Source organism: Hyaena hyaena, unplaced genomic scaffold (genome assembly GCF_003009895.1).
Source record: "Hyaena hyaena isolate Hyena2069 unplaced genomic scaffold, ASM300989v1 scaffold_461, whole genome shotgun sequence".
Lineage (NCBI taxonomy): Eukaryota > Metazoa > Chordata > Mammalia > Carnivora > Hyaenidae > Hyaena > Hyaena hyaena.
In genome coordinates this window covers 118,563-137,470 of record NW_024081095.1, presented here as the reverse complement: position 1 = coordinate 137,470, position 18,908 = coordinate 118,563, and the positions used below count along the sequence as shown (strand labels likewise).

Sequence of the window (18,908 nt, the reverse complement as noted above, 5' to 3'; positions counted from 1 at the left end):
TGGTGTGATTTTGGTGAGACAAAGTGAAATTCTGAATTTTATGAGCAATAATAACCAATTATAATTAGAAAGATAGAGTACGGAGATGCTAGAACAGAGCAAAGTTAACATTAAGCTTTGGATTTTCCTTTCTCAAGAATGTCATAGATTCTGAAAGTCATCATTCGATTCTCTTTTAAATGTTTTTTCTTCATTCCTAGTGCTCTTACAAATGTTACAGATAAGAGCCACATTTTAGAATGCTACGCACACATGCACACACAAACACTCTCACACGCACATACACACACTCACACATACACCATGTACAAATAGAGTTTAAGATATGAAAAGAACACTGGAATTAAAAATGCATGGGGGCGCCTGGGTGGCTCAGTCGGTTAAGAGTCTGACTTCGGCTCAGGTCATGATCTCGCAGTTCGTGGGTTTGGGCCCCGCGTCGGGCTCTGTGCTGACTGCCAGCTCAGAGCCTGGAGCCTGTTTCAGTCTGTGACTCCCTCTCTCTCTGACCCTCCCTTGCTCATGCTGCCTCTCTCTCTCAGAAATGAATAAAACATTAAAAATGAAAAAAAAGGCATGCCCTTGGTATGTGTAACTAGGTGTTATGAACTCTGCAATATTATGAACTATATTATCCTTAACTAAATGTACACTTTTTCCATTTTAATATGAAGAATAAATATCTCAGAAAGGACTATGAAAAAAATATTCTTTTCTAATGTCTAATGTCATGGAGCTTGATGACCACCAAATATATATATATATATATATATTTTTTAATTTATTTATTTTTGAGAGGAAGAGAGAGCATGAAAGGGGCAAAGAAAGATAGTGTCCCAAGCAAGCTCCGTACTGTCAGCATAGAGCCAATGTGGGGCTCAAACTCACAGACTGCGAGATCATGACCTGAGCCGAAGTCCAACGTTTAACCGACTAAGCCAGCCAGGAGCTCTCAAGTTATATTTTTTAGGGACTCTCCACCATGTGTAGTTTGGCTTGTTTCTTGAGGCAGCCCAGTCAAGGTTCTTTGTCAGAGGCCGGCTCCGGTTGGGGTCCAGGGGTCCCTGAAGGATGGATGGTGTCGGCGAGGGAGAGATGAGAGAGCCCTGAGATTCTGTGTGATCACCAGGCAGGCATCTCCATTCTCCCAAGTTATATTTTTAAAAAATGTCATCAGTACTGACCTGAAGTTGTTGCAGGACTTAGTGTAGAGAAATTTTCCAAAGATGCTGTAATAAAGCAAAGTTGATTTGAAGTTTGAGATTATAATATAAATATACAACAGTGAGTACAGTTTGCATATCTTTCAAAAGACATCTGATCCTTTAGAGTTCCCATTTTATCCTGTCTTATATTGGATGTTTCTATTATTATTTGATTGTGATACATCTGATGAATTTCCAGAATCTGTATGTACCCTATATAAAATTTACTTGTTCCAAAAGTTTGCTTTGTTTTATTTATTCAAGAAAGATATTTATTCATCATAATTATATAGGATAACTTATGTTTAAGACAACTAATAGAACATTGCACACCAGATCATGTCAAATTTAGAATCAGTGGTTTTGCACTGAAATATATGGAAGATGTCAAAATAATCTTGCACATAATAATATCTACTGAGAACCAAGTTCTGTTTAAATATACTTTTCACACAAAAGGTTAAAACTAGCTGTTTTCTTCACCTTTTAAAATATTTCATAGTTTTAGAAATATAATGACAACTACGTACAATATAAAGGAAACCAAAGCATTCCTTATGAAAAACTCCCATCTAGTCAATTTGCTTTTATTTAAAACTGTATTTAAGATAAGTATGTTAAGAGGTATATTGTTTTCTACTGACTAGGTTGTTTATTCCAGTATTTTTTCATTTCTGTGTTGTCTTGTTCCTACAAGATCTATAGCAGCTTCATAAACAACTTTTGGTAGATTATTGATGAAGAAAACAAAACAAGATTTATAAGATTTTTTCATAAATAACTTAATATTTTAATTTTTAGTTTGATTTGGCTGTGAACTATATAAAAATCCAAGATATTTGTGAAAATTTCAACCAAATTTAAATATAATAAATTTAAAAATTCACAGGACATAAATAAATTTTAAACTTATAAAATTAAATACCTAAAATTAAGCTTGGTATTATGTTTATAAATATGTCCTAACATAGTTCAACAAATTAATTGTAACGTTAATGTGTGGAGCATATACTTAAGCTGCTGATATGGTTTATTCCATCTATGATATTTATTTCAGCTAACTCAAAGATATACTTATATTGAATAAATAAATATTTTTAAAAACCACCTCCAAATACCCCAACTGTAGGGAGTCATGAAAATAAGTTTCAGCATATCTATTAATACATTGCCAGAAAAGACTTCCAGAAACTGATGCATACTCAACTAAAGATAATAAGAAACCAACTTTCTAGAAGAAAATGACTACTGAGAAAGTATCAACCAATGCTATTCAAATATAAAGCCATCATAAACAGGGGTGTCTGGGTGGCTCAGTCAGTTGAGCATCCAATTCTTGATTTTGGATCAGGTCATGATCTCATGGTTGTGAAATCCAGCCCCGTAAGGGGCTCTGAGCTGAGCGTGGAGCCTGCTTGAGACTCTTTCTCTCTTCCTCTCCCTCTCTCTCTGCCCCTCCCTGCTCATTCTCTCTCTCTCTCTCTCTCTCTCTCTCATAATATAAATAAGTAAACATTAAAAAATTGTAAACAAACTAGTATAATGGTTAAAAGCACAGACATTAGAGTCAGGCCACCTTGGTCAGGTCAGAATCTTCCATCTAACTCTAAACACCTGTGTAATTTAAGGCTATTTATCAAAATTATCTGTGTTTTGGTCTTCTCATCTGTAAGGTGAGGGTTAATAAAGATACCATGTAATGAGATTAATGTAAAGATTAAATGTGAAGATAGATAAATCACCTATTCTAAATCATAGTAGTTTTTAGCTCATCTGAATCAGACAAAGATCCACAGCAGTCTCTGCTCCAGCTGTTGTGCCCAGAGGGAACTAAGCCATCAGAAGAGAAAGCTCTTAAGAGCAATAATTGTCTTCTTCCTACACAGGTGCAGCAGGACACAGGGGGAGACTCAATGAATGAGAAAACTGTTCTTGATGGACCAATATGGTATGAAAAAGCAACTTTCATATCTAGTATTAAAAATCAAAAACAAAGCAAAAAAAGTGCATGTTTTTACCTATTTGATTTAGAGACAAACCTATACTGACTGATCTCATTCTGTTGCAAAACAGCTGAAACTGGTGTTAAGCTATTTAAAGTTTGTTTTTATTTCACTTGATGTAGATATTTAAATACTGATTAGCTTTCTGAAACCCAAAACTTTCCAAATTCCAAAACATACCTGACTCCTAGGTTTGCAGGTAAGGAATGGGGGACTTGGATGGGCCTGGTAAGTTAGTAGTATTGTGTTCAACCAAAATGAAGATATATGTAAATGTTTGTTGAACTAAATCGGATGGAGGATAACTAGAATGGAAAATTTAGAATAACCTAGGTGTTGATAGACACTATTGTCTTGCTATTACTTTTAATGCCCTGCATCTCATCTCCTTTGATTTATTTTCATTTTAAAAGTGCTTATTTTAGGGGTGCCTGGATGGCTCAGTCAGTTATGTGTTGGACCTTGGCTCAGGTCATGATCTGGCAGTTCGTGGGTTCAAGCCCTGCATCGGGCTCTGTGCTGATAGCTCAGAGCCTGAAGCCTGCTTCAGACTCTGTGTCTCCCTCTCTCTCTCTCTCTCCCTCCCCTACTTGTACTTTGTCTCTATCTTTCAAAGAGAAAAATTAAAATTACTTATTTTAAAAATGAAGCTTTATTTTTTTATTAACAAATAACTGGGATGAATCAAACATTGAGTTCACTATGTTTTTTCCTCTCCTTCTTTTAAGTTATTAATTAGAGTGAACTTGACATGTGACTTTGTAATTTAAGAACACCTATAACTCTATCAGAAAGTAATGAATGTTACTTACTATTGGAGAGTTCCTGGAAAGTCAGGGTGTACTTGATAAATGCCAAGAATGTGATGCAACCCACAAACATTTATGTATGCCAATATTTTCAGAACCTTTCTGATCTGATAGTTTACAAACTTTTCCTCACGGATATTTTTCTTCAAGTATGATTTCTCCATATTTCACATTTCTCATGTAAATGTGTTACCTCAGGCAATAAGACATGTTCCTAAAGTCAAGGACGATCCCACTGCTTCCCTAGTATATAGCTAGAATTTTAATTTCATAGCTTAATGGTTCAAAGAAATCAAATAATGTTCACAGATACCTGTGATATCAATGCTGTTTAAATCAATATGGAAAGTGACCAGTTGGCTGGATTTATTTGCTTCAATGCCTTGAATCAGTTCTTCTTTTACATTTGCATCTGACACCCACTGGGCAAAGAAAAGGTCAAATATAACTATAATGCTGCCATTTCTGTAAAGCAAAAGATGATATAAGAGGAAAAAGTCAGTCTTGGTCAAATGATTTGTATTTAATTTATGTAACAGGTCTTTGAAATTCTCTATAGTTATCACCTTATTGCACTTGTGTAGTAAACCTTGGTAGGTTATGTCAAATGTTACCTTAACTTACAGGTAGAAGAAAAAGGAATTGGAAGACTAAATGTTTGTCCAAGGACACAGACATATCCAGAATTAAAGTTTTCTGAGTCCTATATTAATACCCTAATCCTCAGGCCAAGCTCTTCCTGAGGGTTACCTGTGTCAAATTAAACAAAATCGCACGGTATATGATATTTACTCTTAATTTACTGTGTGAAGGAAAGAAAAGTGTGGATCTGTAATTTTTCACAGATGATTTCTAAGTTGGGAGAAGTCTAAGAGACTAAGAGAGTCTCTTAGAAACTAAGAGAGTTTCATTGATATCAGAGAAGTTTTCTATATAGTTTATAAAGGCCTGATGGCAAGTTTAGAGCAATGAGTCGATATCTATTTTTCTTCTCTAGTCTTAATATAAAATATCAAAATATGCCCTGATTTCAAGGGATAGAAAGAAGATTCATACACTCGGGATTATGGGAAGACTAAATGTCTCATAGTCAGGAGTTGGGATTATTTTGCCTACGTTATTTCTGACCATAACATTAGAATTCAATTATATGACCCAAATCATATTCCCTTTTATTTACCCCCTGCTCCAAAACGTCCATTTAAAAAGTTTGCTTCATTGGTAATTTGTTTACTGTTTAATGAAATTTTTTTTAAAAAGGAATAAATTTGTGGCCCAATAGAGATACTTGAGAGACTTTTGTTTTTCTGCCTACATTTCTGCTTGATTCATGGTATTCTTCCAGGGTAAAACCACTTGGGAGATCAACTCTACCCTTGATCTTCATTGTGTGCCCCTCAGGAAGCTGAGGCTACTCAGAGTATACTTGGACCCTAAAGAGGAAGACTAGGGAAAATCAAATTTTGCATTGTATGTTTGCTGGTTCTGAAATTTGTGCAGTTACACTCATATCCTTGTGGTATCTATAAGTTAGTGAGATTCTTCAGACACTTCATTTTCTCTCCAGGACTATATATTGGATCAGAACGTTCCTTGAATATCATAGTAGATCAGCATGTCCTCCTGGTACAATATTCTTTCTTAATATCTGTGCCACTATTCAGATTTCACAGTTTAGCATAGGGATCCTTTTCTATGTAGCTGGTCTTTCATTTTTGAAATGAAGTGGCTTACTCTAATATAATAATTTCACACTTTACCTCTATTAAATGTTGCTTTTAAAAGTCAGTGTTTAACTTTGCATAAATCATAGTAACCAAATCTTGTAAATGACAAGGCTCCTTAGTAACTGTTTAGTTCAGAGTTCCCCAAATTTACCCATACATGGAACCACTTGCAATCTCAAAAAGGATACATTTTGTCACCCATTACTTTTTTATCTACTCTTCCACATTCATTAATTTTTCCATGTTGACTGATCCTTAATTTTATTTGAGAATAACTCTCCATTTTATCAGGGAGGGTGATATCTTCTCCAACCATTCCTCATGTCAATGGCAATTTTATTCATGGGCATACGAATGAGCCTTGGTGAATAGAATCTGAGGGGACACTGATGAGAAGCTTCTGGAAAATTTGTCCATATCTACCTGGGAAAGGCTACTACTCTTCTTTGTTCAACATTATTAATTTACATTTGATTGTCAGAATTGCCATTTCCATCTTGGGACCATGAGATGAGCTATGGTTGATAAGCTAAAAATGTCACAGTGAAAGAAGAAAAACACCCAAATTCCAGATTATGTCATTGTTATTGTACCATTGACCGAAGCTCTGCTGAAATCTTCAGTTTTCTTGTGATATCAGATGATAACACCATTTGCTGTTTATGGCACTTTTAGTCATGTTTTTTTTTGGGGGGGGAGGGGAGAGACAGCAATTGCATGGGCAGGGGAGAGGCAGAAGAAGAGAGAGAGAGCAAGAGAGAGAGAGAGAGAGAGAGAGAGAATCTTAAGTAGACTTACTTAAGATTGGGTGGAGACACATGTGGGACTGTGAGATCATGACCTGAGCTGAAATCAAGAGCAGGATGCTAAACCAACTGAACTACCAAGGTGTACCCTTAGTCATGTTGTTGAACCGAAGTTTTAAAAATCCTAACTGGCCAAAGAATTATTCACCATGATCTAGTGGGATTTATTCCTGGGCTGCAGGGCTGGTTCAATATTTGCAAATCAATCAATGTGATGCACCACATTAATAAAAGAAAGGATAAAAACCATATGATCCTCTCAAAAACAGAAAAAATAGATCCAGAAAAAACATTTGACAAAATACAACATCCTTTCTTGATAGAAACCCTCAAAAAAGTAGGAATAGAAGGAGCGTACCTCAACATCAAAAAGGCCATTTTTGAAAGGCCCAGGGCTTAGTATCATGCTCAACAGGGAAAAACTGAGAGCTTTCTTCCTAAGCACAGAAACATGACAGGGATGTCCACTCTCACCATTGCTGTTCAACATAGTACTGGCAGACTTTTCCTCAGCAATCAGACAACAAAAAGAAATAAATTATATACAAATTGGCTAAGAAGAAGTCAAACTTTCACTCTTTGCAGATGACATGATACTCTAAGTGGAAAACAAGAAAGACTCCACCCAAAACTTCTAGAACTGATATGTGAATTCAGAAAAGTCACAAGATATAAAATTATTGTATAGAAATTGGTTGCATTTCTATATATCAATAATGAACCAGCAGAAAGAGAAAACAAGGAATCTATCCCATTTGCAATTGCACCAGAATCCATAAAATACATAGGAGTAGACCTAACCAAAGAGGTTAAAGATCTGTACTCTGAAAAATGTAGAAAGCTTATGAAAGAAATTTTAAAAAGGCACAAAGAAATGGAAAATATTCCATGCTCATGGATTGAAAGAACAAATATTGTTAAAATGTCAATATTAACCGAGACAATAGACACATTCAGTGCCATCCCTATCAAAATAACACCAGCATTCTTCCATTGCTAGAACAAATAATCTTAAAACTCATATGGAACCACAAAAGACCCCAAAGTCCAAGTAATATTGAAAAAGAAAACCAAAGCACTGAAGCATCATCCTGGACTTTAGCCTGTACTACAAAGCTGTAATCATCCAGACAGTATGGTGCTTGCACAAAAACAGACACAGGGATCAATGGAACAGAATAAAGAACCCAGAAATGGACCCACAAACATATGTCCAATTAATCTTCTACAAACCAGGAGAGAGTATCCAATGGAAAACAGACAATCTCTTCAGCAAATGGTGTTAGGAAAACATGCAGAAGAAAAAACCTGGATCACTTGTTTCACCATACACAAAAATAAATTCAAAATGAATGAAAGACCTAAACACGAGACAGGAAACCATCAAAATCCTAGAGGAGAAAATAGTCAACAACCTCTTTGAGTTCAGCCACAGCAACTTCTTACTAGACACACCCCTGGAGGCAAGGGAAATAAAGCAACAATAAACTATTGTGACCTCATCAATTCAAAAAGCTTCTGCATGGCAAAGGAAACAATCAACAAAACTAAAAGGCAACCAACAGAATGGGAGAAGATATTTACAAATGACATCAGACAAAGGGTTAGTATCCAAAATCTGTTAAGAACTTATCAAACTCAATGCCCATAAAACAAATAATCCAGTGAAGAAATGGGCAGAAGACATTAGACATTTTTCCAAAGAAGACATCCAGATGGCTAGCAGACACATGAAAGGATGCTCAACGTCACCCCTCATTAGAGAAATACAAATCAAAACCACAATGAGATACTACCTGACACCTGTCAGAATGGCTAAAATCAACCACTCGATGTTGGTGAGAATGTGGAGAAAAGAGAAGACTTTTGCACTACTTGTGGGAATGCAAACTGGTACAGCCACTCCGGAAAACAGTATGGAGGTATCTCAAAAAATTAAAAATAGAATTACCCTATAAGCAATTGCACTACTAGGTATTTATCCAAAGGATACAGGAGTACTGATTCGAAGGGGCACATGCAGCCCAGTGTTATCACAGCACTGATGACAATAGCCAAAGTATGGAAAGATCCTAAATATCCATCGACAGATGAATGGATAAAAAAGATGTAATATATATACACAATAGAATATTACTCAGGAATAAAAAAAAATGAAATCTTGACATTTGCAACAACATGGATAGAACTAGAATGTATTATGCTAAATGAAATAAGTCAGTCTGCCAAGATAAATATCATATGTTTTCACTCATATGCAGAATTTAAGAAACAAATCAGAGGAATATAGGGGAAAGAAAGGAAAAATAAGATAAAACCAGAGAGGGAGGCAAACCATAAGAGACTGTTAAATACAGAGAGGAAATTGAGGGTGGCTAGAGGGGTTTTGGGTGAGGGATGGGCTAAATGGGTGATGGGCATTAAGAAGGGCACTTGTTGGGATAAACACTGGGTGTTATATAAAAGTGATCAATTACTGGATTTTACTCCTGAAACCAATGCTACACTGTATGTTAACAAAGTTTAATTTAAACAAACAAATAAATAAATAAAAATCCTAGCTGGCATACAACTTCCAAGCTTTATTCCATGTTTCTTTAAACAGAAGCTCCAGAAAAGAGAGATTACTCTGATTTTGCACCTGACGTTGGCCGACATTGTTATTTTAGCAGCAAGGAGATTGAGGCTTGGACTAACGTAGGTAACTTTGCTCAGAATTATACAGCTTATTAGTATCAGAATAAAGTCCAGAGTCTCTGTTTACATATGGGCTTTTACATAGTTCCCATTCTTGTACCCTCAACACCACCACTATCAACACCATAGTGACTATGGTCAAGGGGAAAGACGATACAGTACATTTACTTAGACGTAGGTTCAGGTTTTTATTTTGTATTGTTATTAGATTTTTATGTTCAAAGAGATGAGGAAAATAGAAGTTGGGTTTTGGGGAGGAAGGGATAGATGTTTTTTCCCCTGTATAATTTCAGGAGATGGAATCTTCTTTTTTCTCTTCCTTCACACTTCATCTCCATTAAATAAATTATTTTTAAAAGTCAGAATGTTTAACTTCATTTAATGATAGCAACCAAATCAGAAGGCTCTCTCACCCTCTGCCTCTCCCTTTCTTCCGCCTTTCTCTGATACTCTCCTCCCTGTCCTGCGTCCTTCCCACCCCATCTCTCTACTCTCCTCCTCCACTGCCTCCTCCTCCTTCTACTTTACCTCTTTAATCATCCTTTGCGGCACCCCCCCCCCCCGCCCATAGTTAAACGGACAGGATTAAATATGGATAGGATTAAATACATTTCTCAATCTTCATATATATATATTTTATTTTTTTTTAATATTTTCATTTATTTCTAGGAGAGAGAGAGAGAGACAGCGTGAGCAGGGGAGGGTCAGAGAGAGAGGGAGTCACAGACTGAAACGGGCTCCAGGCTCTGAGCTGGCAGTCAGCACACAGCCCGACGCGGGGCTCGAACCCACGAACCGCGAGATCATGACCTAAGCGAAAGTCGGACGCTTAAACGACTAAGCCACCCAGGCGCCCCCATATATATATATTTTAAACTTATTGTTGATTGCACAGTAGATAGTTCTAATTCTTTAATTCATTTCTGATTAAATCTGAACCGTTTCTTTTTTTAAAAAAATGTTTATTTTGATTTTTTAAATTATTTTATTTATTTTTAAGAGAGAGATGGAGACAGCATGAGCAGGGGAGGGTCAGAGAGAGAGAGAGACAAAGAATCCGAAGCAGACTCCAGGCCCTGAGCTACCTGTCAGCACAGAGCCCGATGCGGGGCTCGAACCCACAAACCGTGAGATCATGACCTGAGCCGAAGTCGGATGCTCAACCGACTGAGCCACCCAGGCGCCCAATGTTTATTTATTTTGAGAGAAAGAGAATGAAAGAGTTAGCATGCATGAGCGGGGTAGGGGCAGAGACAAAGGGAGAGAAAGAATCCCAAGCTCATTCTGTGCCTTCAGCGCAGAAACCAATGGGAGGGGCTTGAACCCGTGATCCATGAGACCATGACCTGAGCCAAAATCAAGAGTTGGATGCCTAACTGACCAAGCCACCCAGGCGCCCCTAAATCTGTGTGTTTCTTTATGTAAATTCCCACATGTTTAATTTGACCGAATACTTGAGTTTTTAAAATTTTGAGTTAGAGAGTGAAGAGGTAAGGCATTTTTGGTAGAGAAAGTACAAGTCTGGAATTTTCCTTCTTTGCATTGAAAGTAACTGTAGTAGATCATTCTCAGGCATAAAACATTTTGTATGAAAGATGTATCTTCTTAATTGCAAATTATACAATTCATTTAATTATTTATACTTTGGAAGAACAAGAGTTATATATTCTATATCTACATTTATCTGTTTATTTTAACCAATTTCTTCCTTTTTTAAGTTTTTTTATTTTAATTCCAATTAGTTAACATATATGACATACAGTTGTGTTATTTTAAATTTCTTTTCTTATTCAGTGTAAATGTTGAGATAAGAGACATATATTTAGAAATTGAGAAAACCATAATTAACACTTGTGTTTCACCTAATGAGAAAGCTAAAACTGTTATTTGATTGGTTTGATACCAATCTCTATCACTGCTGTCAGACGGATTTTATTTATGAAGGTAAATGAGAATTTTTCCTTTAAAAAACTGCAACAACAACAATGTAACAATGGCCATTTTCATTTCAAAGTACTTATTCCAGTGGAATATCTGAGCTTTTTTGTGTGAGGCAGAAAAATCCTATCATTGTACAGAGAGCCTGTGTGCAATAAATCAAAATGTTTCTTATCTCTTATTTTCTTAATGATATTGATAACCTCTAGGGTTGCTGAGTAAACAAAAGCCTTTCCTTTCCTAACTTTGTGACTCATCTGTGCTCAAAGGGCAAAATAAGCTGAATATTGCCACAAAGGGTAAATGGCACTTTATTAAAAGAATCAACTGCTAAATGCTCTCTGAGTCAAAGCACTTTCCACAAAGCAGAATAACATAAAGTGTTCCCAAAGGAGAGTAAACCTGCAGAGCAGACACACACACACACACACACACACTTTAATAGAGGAGCAGGGGTTGATATTAAGTAATATATGTTTTTTAATGTTTATTTATTTTGAGAAAGAGCACATGCAAGTGAAGGAGGGGCAGAGAGAATCCCAAACAGGCTCTGTGCTGACAGCAGAGAGCGATATGGGACTTTAACTCACCAACCGTGAGGTCATGAGCTGAGCTGAAATCAAAAGTCGGATGCTTAACCAACTGGGCCATCCAGGTGCCCTGATATCAAGGAATATTTTTAAAAAGAAAGAAGAGGGGGCACCTGGGTGGCTCAGTCGATTAAGCGTCCGATTTCGGCTCAGGTCATAATCTCACAGTTCGTGGGTTCGAGCCTCACATCGGGCTCTGTGCTGATGGCTCAGAGCCTGGAGCCTACTTCAGATTCTGTCTCCCTCTTTCTCTGCCCCTCCCCATTCACGCTCTATCTCTCTCTGTCTCTCAAAATAAAGAAACATTTAAAAAAAATTTTTAAAAACAGGAGAGGCAAGTACCTGGGATAACGCTCCTTAAGGAATGCTAAAATAAATGAAAAAATATGAATTAATGCTTTAATGCACAGACCCACAATCAATCCTCTACAAAACTGGAAGAGAGAAATTGGATCCACATACTCCAAAATAGACAAATTGCTTAAAGTAGCAAAAAAAATGCATGCATATTTTTATTCTCACAGAATATTGAATAAATATTATAAAAATACTCCTTTGAGAAAGACAAAAACAACAACAAAAACCTAAACCAAACAAACATACAAACAAAAGCCTTTCCTGAGTCCACATATCTCCTTCCAGCTCTGGTACTGAGCCCATGAAAGAGGCTCTTGCTGATAATAAGTCCTGGAAAACAAGAGAAGAAGCCTCCGTATTGTAGGAAGGAACGAAGACAGTAGATGTCTTGGCCGCTGGGTATAGGGCTGTTTGGTCACTGGGACTAAGATGTCATGAATATACAATTTGATAAAGAATAAGTATAGGTAGATAAATAGATGAGAAAGAAGAAAGGAAAGAAGGAAAGAAAGAGCAAAAGAGATTTTTAAACTTTTTATTTTTTATTGTTGTTTTCATTATGACTTCCGCTATTAGGATTAGTTTTGTTCCAATAAGAAATGGCAAGGCCCTGAGTTTTCTTCTGTCCATTAAATAATCCTCATTTGGTCTTGTCATTGTTTTTCTAAATGAGATCTCTGCCTTTGACTTGACCTTCCTTACCCTATTTGGTCATTAGGAATTAAGGATTCTTTTACCTAGTATCTTTGTCAACAGGCTCTCTGACTCAGTTGTTCTTCATCTGAGGTAGAAGATAAGACTTACTGTACAGTTAGATTCATTGAATTTCTCCATTGACCTAGAGTCCCTTATGGCTTCCATTTGAAAAAGGTTAAATGTCGGACTCCTAGGCTTATATTCAACACTTTCTTGTTGTCTCAACATATTGTTGGACACTCACTGACAGCCAGAAAATATCATTAATGTGCAAGAATCAATTCTTCTTTCTGTAACAGAAATGGCTTCCCTTTTCTCCTCTCCTGAAGTAGTCTTGTCTCCTCCTTATCAAACAAAACTTTTGATGACCCTCCTTTCCAACCCAAGGGGCTCTTGAATTTTTAATATTCTTGTGCTTTCAGAGAACTAGTTTAGAATTTTTTTAAATTAAAATTCTATTCTAATAAAAAGCTAATGCCCTAGTCAGAGTATAGTTATTTTTATATCTGTAGGACACGAGCTAAAGAAAACTTGTAGCACGTAACATAGTACTCAGTGTATCAACATCGGGTGTCAAGGAAATGGTTTATTTATTTTCTAGGACTTTATAAAGCATATCCTCTGAGACAGACACCAACTAGGTTCTAGAAATACAGATATCAAAGCTATTCTTTGTCCTGACGGAGCTCATAGTCTAACAAAGGACATAAATTAGTAATTATATTGTAGTAGGAAGATTGTTACTTTACTTGTAGATACAAGATGTTAAGTGGGCAGGTGGGGAATATACCTAACTGGGGTGAGAGTGTCAGGTGAGCATCCCTGTGGGAGATACATGGACTGGTTCTTAACGGCTTGTAATGATGAATATAATATACACTAAGGAAGACATGCAGGTCCAGGCAGTAAAAAAGTATATAATAGAGAGAAAGCGGGATACTTTTGCGAGTGTACAGGTGATATGGTAAGGCTAGTACAGAAGCCTTCACGGAGTGGGGAAAGCAAAATAGAGGGTCAGAATGCTTTTCTTAGACAAAACCCAGAGAGTACATATCCATATTTAAAATGATAACGCTAGAAACAGTCTTCAGGTATTTGCAAGACTGAGATATAAAGACAGAGATACATGTATTCTGTAAAAACTTAAGAACTAGCATCAGGATCAGTGGATGAGAGCCAAAGAAATAAAGATGTGGTTGAGAATAAGAAATAATTTTCTAGCAACTGAAATTATAAAGAAACAAGTAAAAGACCTCCGTAACAGTGATGTTCACAGCAACATTGAGAATGGATTCCCAGTTTTTATTAGATATCCTTGTATAATGGAATCCATTTTAAGCAGTGTGAATCGCTTTCTTTGGTTGGATGACAATGAATTTCCTACGGAGGCTGTGGGCATTCCAACCCAAAGCAGGCAAGCAAAGGCAGGCTACCTCATTGAAAATCTTCCTTTTCCCTGCATTCCTATTCTATTAACTGTATATACAACTTGCCATGTCATGTTTAGTAACATTAGTCAGTACACAATACATGTTATACGTGTGGTGAATGATAAATTAATGAAAGTAAAATTAACGAATATTCACATTTTATCAGCAGTGACTTTGCATTGTCCCCTTATGCTTTCTGGGTGCAACAGTGATAAGTGTCTTCTCTCTGTGACTTTCAGTGTAAATGGAATTTGGTGTGTGAGCTTCTTTTACATGTTCAAAGCAAATCAAACACTCTATATGCACCTGCATACATTCAACCTCGGCCCTATCCATGTGTCTCCGAAAGATTTTACTCAAGAGAGAGAAACATGTTTACAAAAGATAAATTATCCAGGGTTATTATTTGCTACTATTATGAAAGTTTATGCTATGCCACTTTTCCCACAAAATTCTTAGAAAAATGTTGAAATTTTGAATGTTCCCTTTTCTCTTGACAGTGGGTCACCTTGTTTTACAATTACCAAATATTAGTAAAAAAAAAAAAAATACTACCTTGTGATTCTGGGCTTTCTTTCTAACAATAGAAAATTTTTGAAATGTACTTACTCAAATCCTAAAATTCTTGAGTTTTTATATTCATTTATCAGATTACTTGATTGAAAGACATCATCTATCTAAAAAATGTTTTAAAAAATTAGTATATTTTAGATTTAAACTTTTATCAAACATTTTAAACAAATTGATCTTTTTTTCTGCTTAGAATTGGATCACGGGCAGTTTCCTTCTCTGGGGTGATAGGACTCACATATTTAAGCATCCTGGGCACCTTACATTAGTTACTAATTTTCTCAAAGTAAGAAATTGGGCTCTATGTATCTTTTGGCAATTAGTTAGTGAAACTATGTTTTGAACTTTTAAGTCAACTGAAAAAAGACAGTCTCCTACCATTTGCTGCAGGTCAAAAGCAAGAATTTTGAAATCCACTGAGAGTTTGTCTTGCAAATTAGGATTATACGTGGCTCCAGCTGTTATTTTCAATGTCCCTCTGGCTTTGTGACTTTTTCCAAACACTGCATCTAAATGAATTAAAAAGAAATAGAACACTCAAAATATGAGTTATGAATAAGAAAATATGCATGTTCTGGTTGATATTCAGATCTAAAGTTCTTGCTTCGTGTGTTGGAGTGGTAGTTCTTGATTTTTCTTTGTAGACTTCATGTTCCATAACTAACTAGGTGATTTTTTTAAAGCTATATGTTGTTTTACAAGATTAAAAATAAGCTTCTTTTTCCTACCATTTTTTCCCTTTTCTTTGAAATCTAACCCACAATCCAAGCTTCCAAGTGTTGTTTTTTTTTTTTTTTCTTAACTACTGAGATTCCCGTTGGAAGATAAGGGATAAACTTTCATCAATTTGGGGAACTGATCCAGGGACTCATGGTGAGAAATGGACCATTAAAAGTTTTAGAAGTTTTGTAGTTGCTTTTAGACACTTCTTGCACACCCAGCATCCAGGGACACTGTTGCTTTTCTACATGTGGGTTGCTGTGAAGGTTTCAGTGTATGAGTTACTTTGAAAGATAGATGTGAAACTACTTTTTTTATTCTAGTAATTATAAAGTTGGCATGTATGACCTTTTGCCATTACACGGTGACTATTTTTATTGGAGAAGTTATTAGGAATGCTGCAGAAAGTGTATAATCTCAATATAATAAAAAACGTAAGTGGAAAGGTAATAAATTAAAAATAAACACGAGTAATAAAAAGTGTCATCAAGTTTTGCATAATCCCTTTATCAGAATATGTTTTTTGATACATATTTAAATTAAAATGAGACACTTCAACTGAAACACAATGATGAAGTCATTTGTAAATGTAGTAATAACAATATATAATTCTCACATTATGTGAGATGCTATTTATGAAAAGATGCTATTTCTCTTTTTCCCAGATGGGAAAATTGGAGCTAAGATAAATTGTGAAAATTTCCCAAGGTGATAAAGGTCATAAATGAGAGATCTAGAATTTGGACATCAATTGACATACTTTAGAACCCAGGGTTTATCATACATTGACACCAAACTTCTCAGGCCAAAAGGAACATTAGAAATAATTTAAGCAATAAAGTTGCATTCAGTCTCAATAGTTATCATTGCATAATTGGTGGAATATGTTATCATTTGTGCTATGTCCTTTGTTTTTAAAAACTCAGAATTACATTTAGATTTCCATATTTAAATATGAAACACAAGGAAAGACTGAGGAGCTGTCCTGAATTGCAGGAGACTGAGGGAACATGACTAAATCTTGTGTTTGAATCCTGAGCAGGTAAAGGACATTAGTGGGAAAACTGGCAAAATTTGAATTCAAATGTGTGGTTCAGTCAATGATATTGTATCAATGTTAATTCCCTGGTTGTAGCAATTGTCCTATGGATATACAAGATACTGACATTAGGTGAAGACAGGCAAAGGTTATATAGGAACTCTACAATTTTTGCAACCTTTTGTATGTCTAAAATGATTTTTAATAAAAAGTAAAGCAATGCATTAAAATTAGCATGTTTATGCCCTCTGTTGTTCTATTGTAGATGTAACTCCTTTTTTATATTCAGTTGTTCTATTAAATCACATTAACATTTATAAATACTTATTATTGTTTTACTTGTAAAATAAATTTTGTACCTTCACTGAGCATCAACATTCCAACGGACTCTCAAATGATTACACATTTTCCAGTTACTAGTAGCATTTAAGTAAAACCAAAGCAGTCAGTTTTCTAAAAGTGGACCCCTACATAAAATATTCCCAATATTGTTTTTCTTTAAAATATATCCCTGTGGGGTGCCTGGGTGTCATAGTTGGTTGAGCATCTGACGGCTCAGGTCATGATCTCTCGATCCATGGGCCAGAGTCTCGCATCAGGCTCTGTGCTGACAGCTCAGAGCCTGGAGCCTGCTTCAGATTCTGTGTCTCCTTCTCTCTGCCCCTCCCCTGCTTGTGTTCTGTCTCTCTTTGCCTCTCAAAAATAAATAAGCATTAAAAAAAAATAAAATACATCCCTTGTATATACTATTTAAATAGAATTATTTTTTTTAAACTATAAAGTACTGATACAAATTTAAACAAATTACTTAAATTACTTTGTCTCTGATTCCTCACCTCTAAAATAAGGGTAACAACTAACTCATACATTTGTTGTAACAAGAGAATATATTTGGAGATCTTTGAAAAGCTAATGGTATAGATAATTTAGCTGTAAATAATAGTTACCTTTCCCTATTTCTAGTTATTGCAACTTGTTATTCAGGAAGCTTGAGACCTTTCTAAGTCTACAATTACATCTAAGTTCCCTTATATTGTTGAAATGCAAATTGTTGGACTAATGAGAAAATAAAAATGTTATCTCCTAGAAATAAACAATATATTTCCTTTAACCTTGCCTACTTACTGATTTGAATAGCCAACATTTTAATATATTTATGATTTAAATTCCATCAGAAGAAATCTGGGCTATGAAACTAACTTTGTTATATGTTAAAACCAAAAAAAAAAAAAAAAAAAACCTTACTTAACATGTTGTTGTTGTTTTTAATTTAGTCTCATGCTTGAATTCTGAATTAAACTCCAGATTCGATACCAGCTGATTTTCTAACATTCTGTGAAGTGAACTACAGAGAGCATCTGAATGCGACATAGGTATCTTGTCATGAAAGCACAGAAATGGAAAAAACATCCTGGCGGGATAACTGAGATTAGTGTGGGCACATTCATCTGAGAGCCTCTTCCTTAGCCAAAGCCCCAGGGCTTACCTCTTTCTGATCCCTCGATTGCCAGCCAGGACACTGCGAATAATCCAGCACAGAGCACCACCAATAAGACAAACAGAGCTGCAAACAGGACCTCATAGGTGCTGAGAGATTGGTGCCTGGAAGATATAGTTCTTTTTGACACCATTTTTGGCTTTTGAAAGTATGCCAGTCTATGAACTGTGAAAAGAACATAGACCCCTGCACCAATCAAAGAACAAGACCTCTCAAGTTGTCAAAGATTTGTTAGGCAACGACATAAGTCTACCTTAGTGCTACTGGTCTGTGTAAATGAGTTGTGTGTGTCCCTTTAGCAACATTATGCCTCTATACGTGGAGTAGCTTAAAAAGGGTGGTTAATCTTTAAGAAGATATTAATGAGTAAAGATATGGCCAGAGTTATAAACGTTAATCACCTGAACAGGCCATTTGTTGAGGTGATTGAAATTAAATGCATGTCATAAACAAAAACGACCCTTTATCATTTCTAGAACTATTAGGAAAAATACATGGCAGGCCAATTAGTAATTAGGCACATGCAGCTGATATTTGTGTAGAGTTTCTAACAGATCAACTTTCTACCCTCTGACTCACATCCTTACTAAGGCATGTCGCCTGTCCTCTTGCTCTATGTAGGTGTAGACATTCTAAAAATAACTTTTAGGTACAGGTATATGTTAAGCCCGATATATATATTAATAGGTACATCTCTGCCTCTCTACTTCCCTCACCCCCTGTGTGTGTGTGTGTGTGTATGTGTGTGTGTGTGCGTGTGTATACACACACACATACACACACACATACACACACATACACACATGCATATTTCTTTTTTTTT

At 35.8% G+C, this 18,908-nt stretch overlaps 1 protein-coding gene across 1 annotated transcript in view; it reads right to left on the bottom strand.

Annotated features, from left to right (window-relative positions):
* The window catches only part of TMPRSS15 (transmembrane serine protease 15), a 112,320-nt gene extending 93,800 nt beyond the window's left edge, over positions 1-18,520 (bottom strand). The window contains exons 1-4 of the mRNA XM_039253762.1: positions 18,074-18,520; positions 15,207-15,337; positions 14,868-14,935; positions 4,331-4,482 (exon numbers count right to left, since the gene is read on the bottom strand). Coding sequence (XP_039109693.1) covers positions 4,331-4,482; positions 14,868-14,935; positions 15,207-15,337; positions 18,074-18,218 — 496 coding nt within the window. The 5' untranslated portion in view covers positions 18,219-18,520. The remainder of the gene's footprint in view (positions 1-4,330; positions 4,483-14,867; positions 14,936-15,206; positions 15,338-18,073) is intronic.
* Between the last annotated feature and the right edge of the window lie 388 nt (positions 18,521-18,908).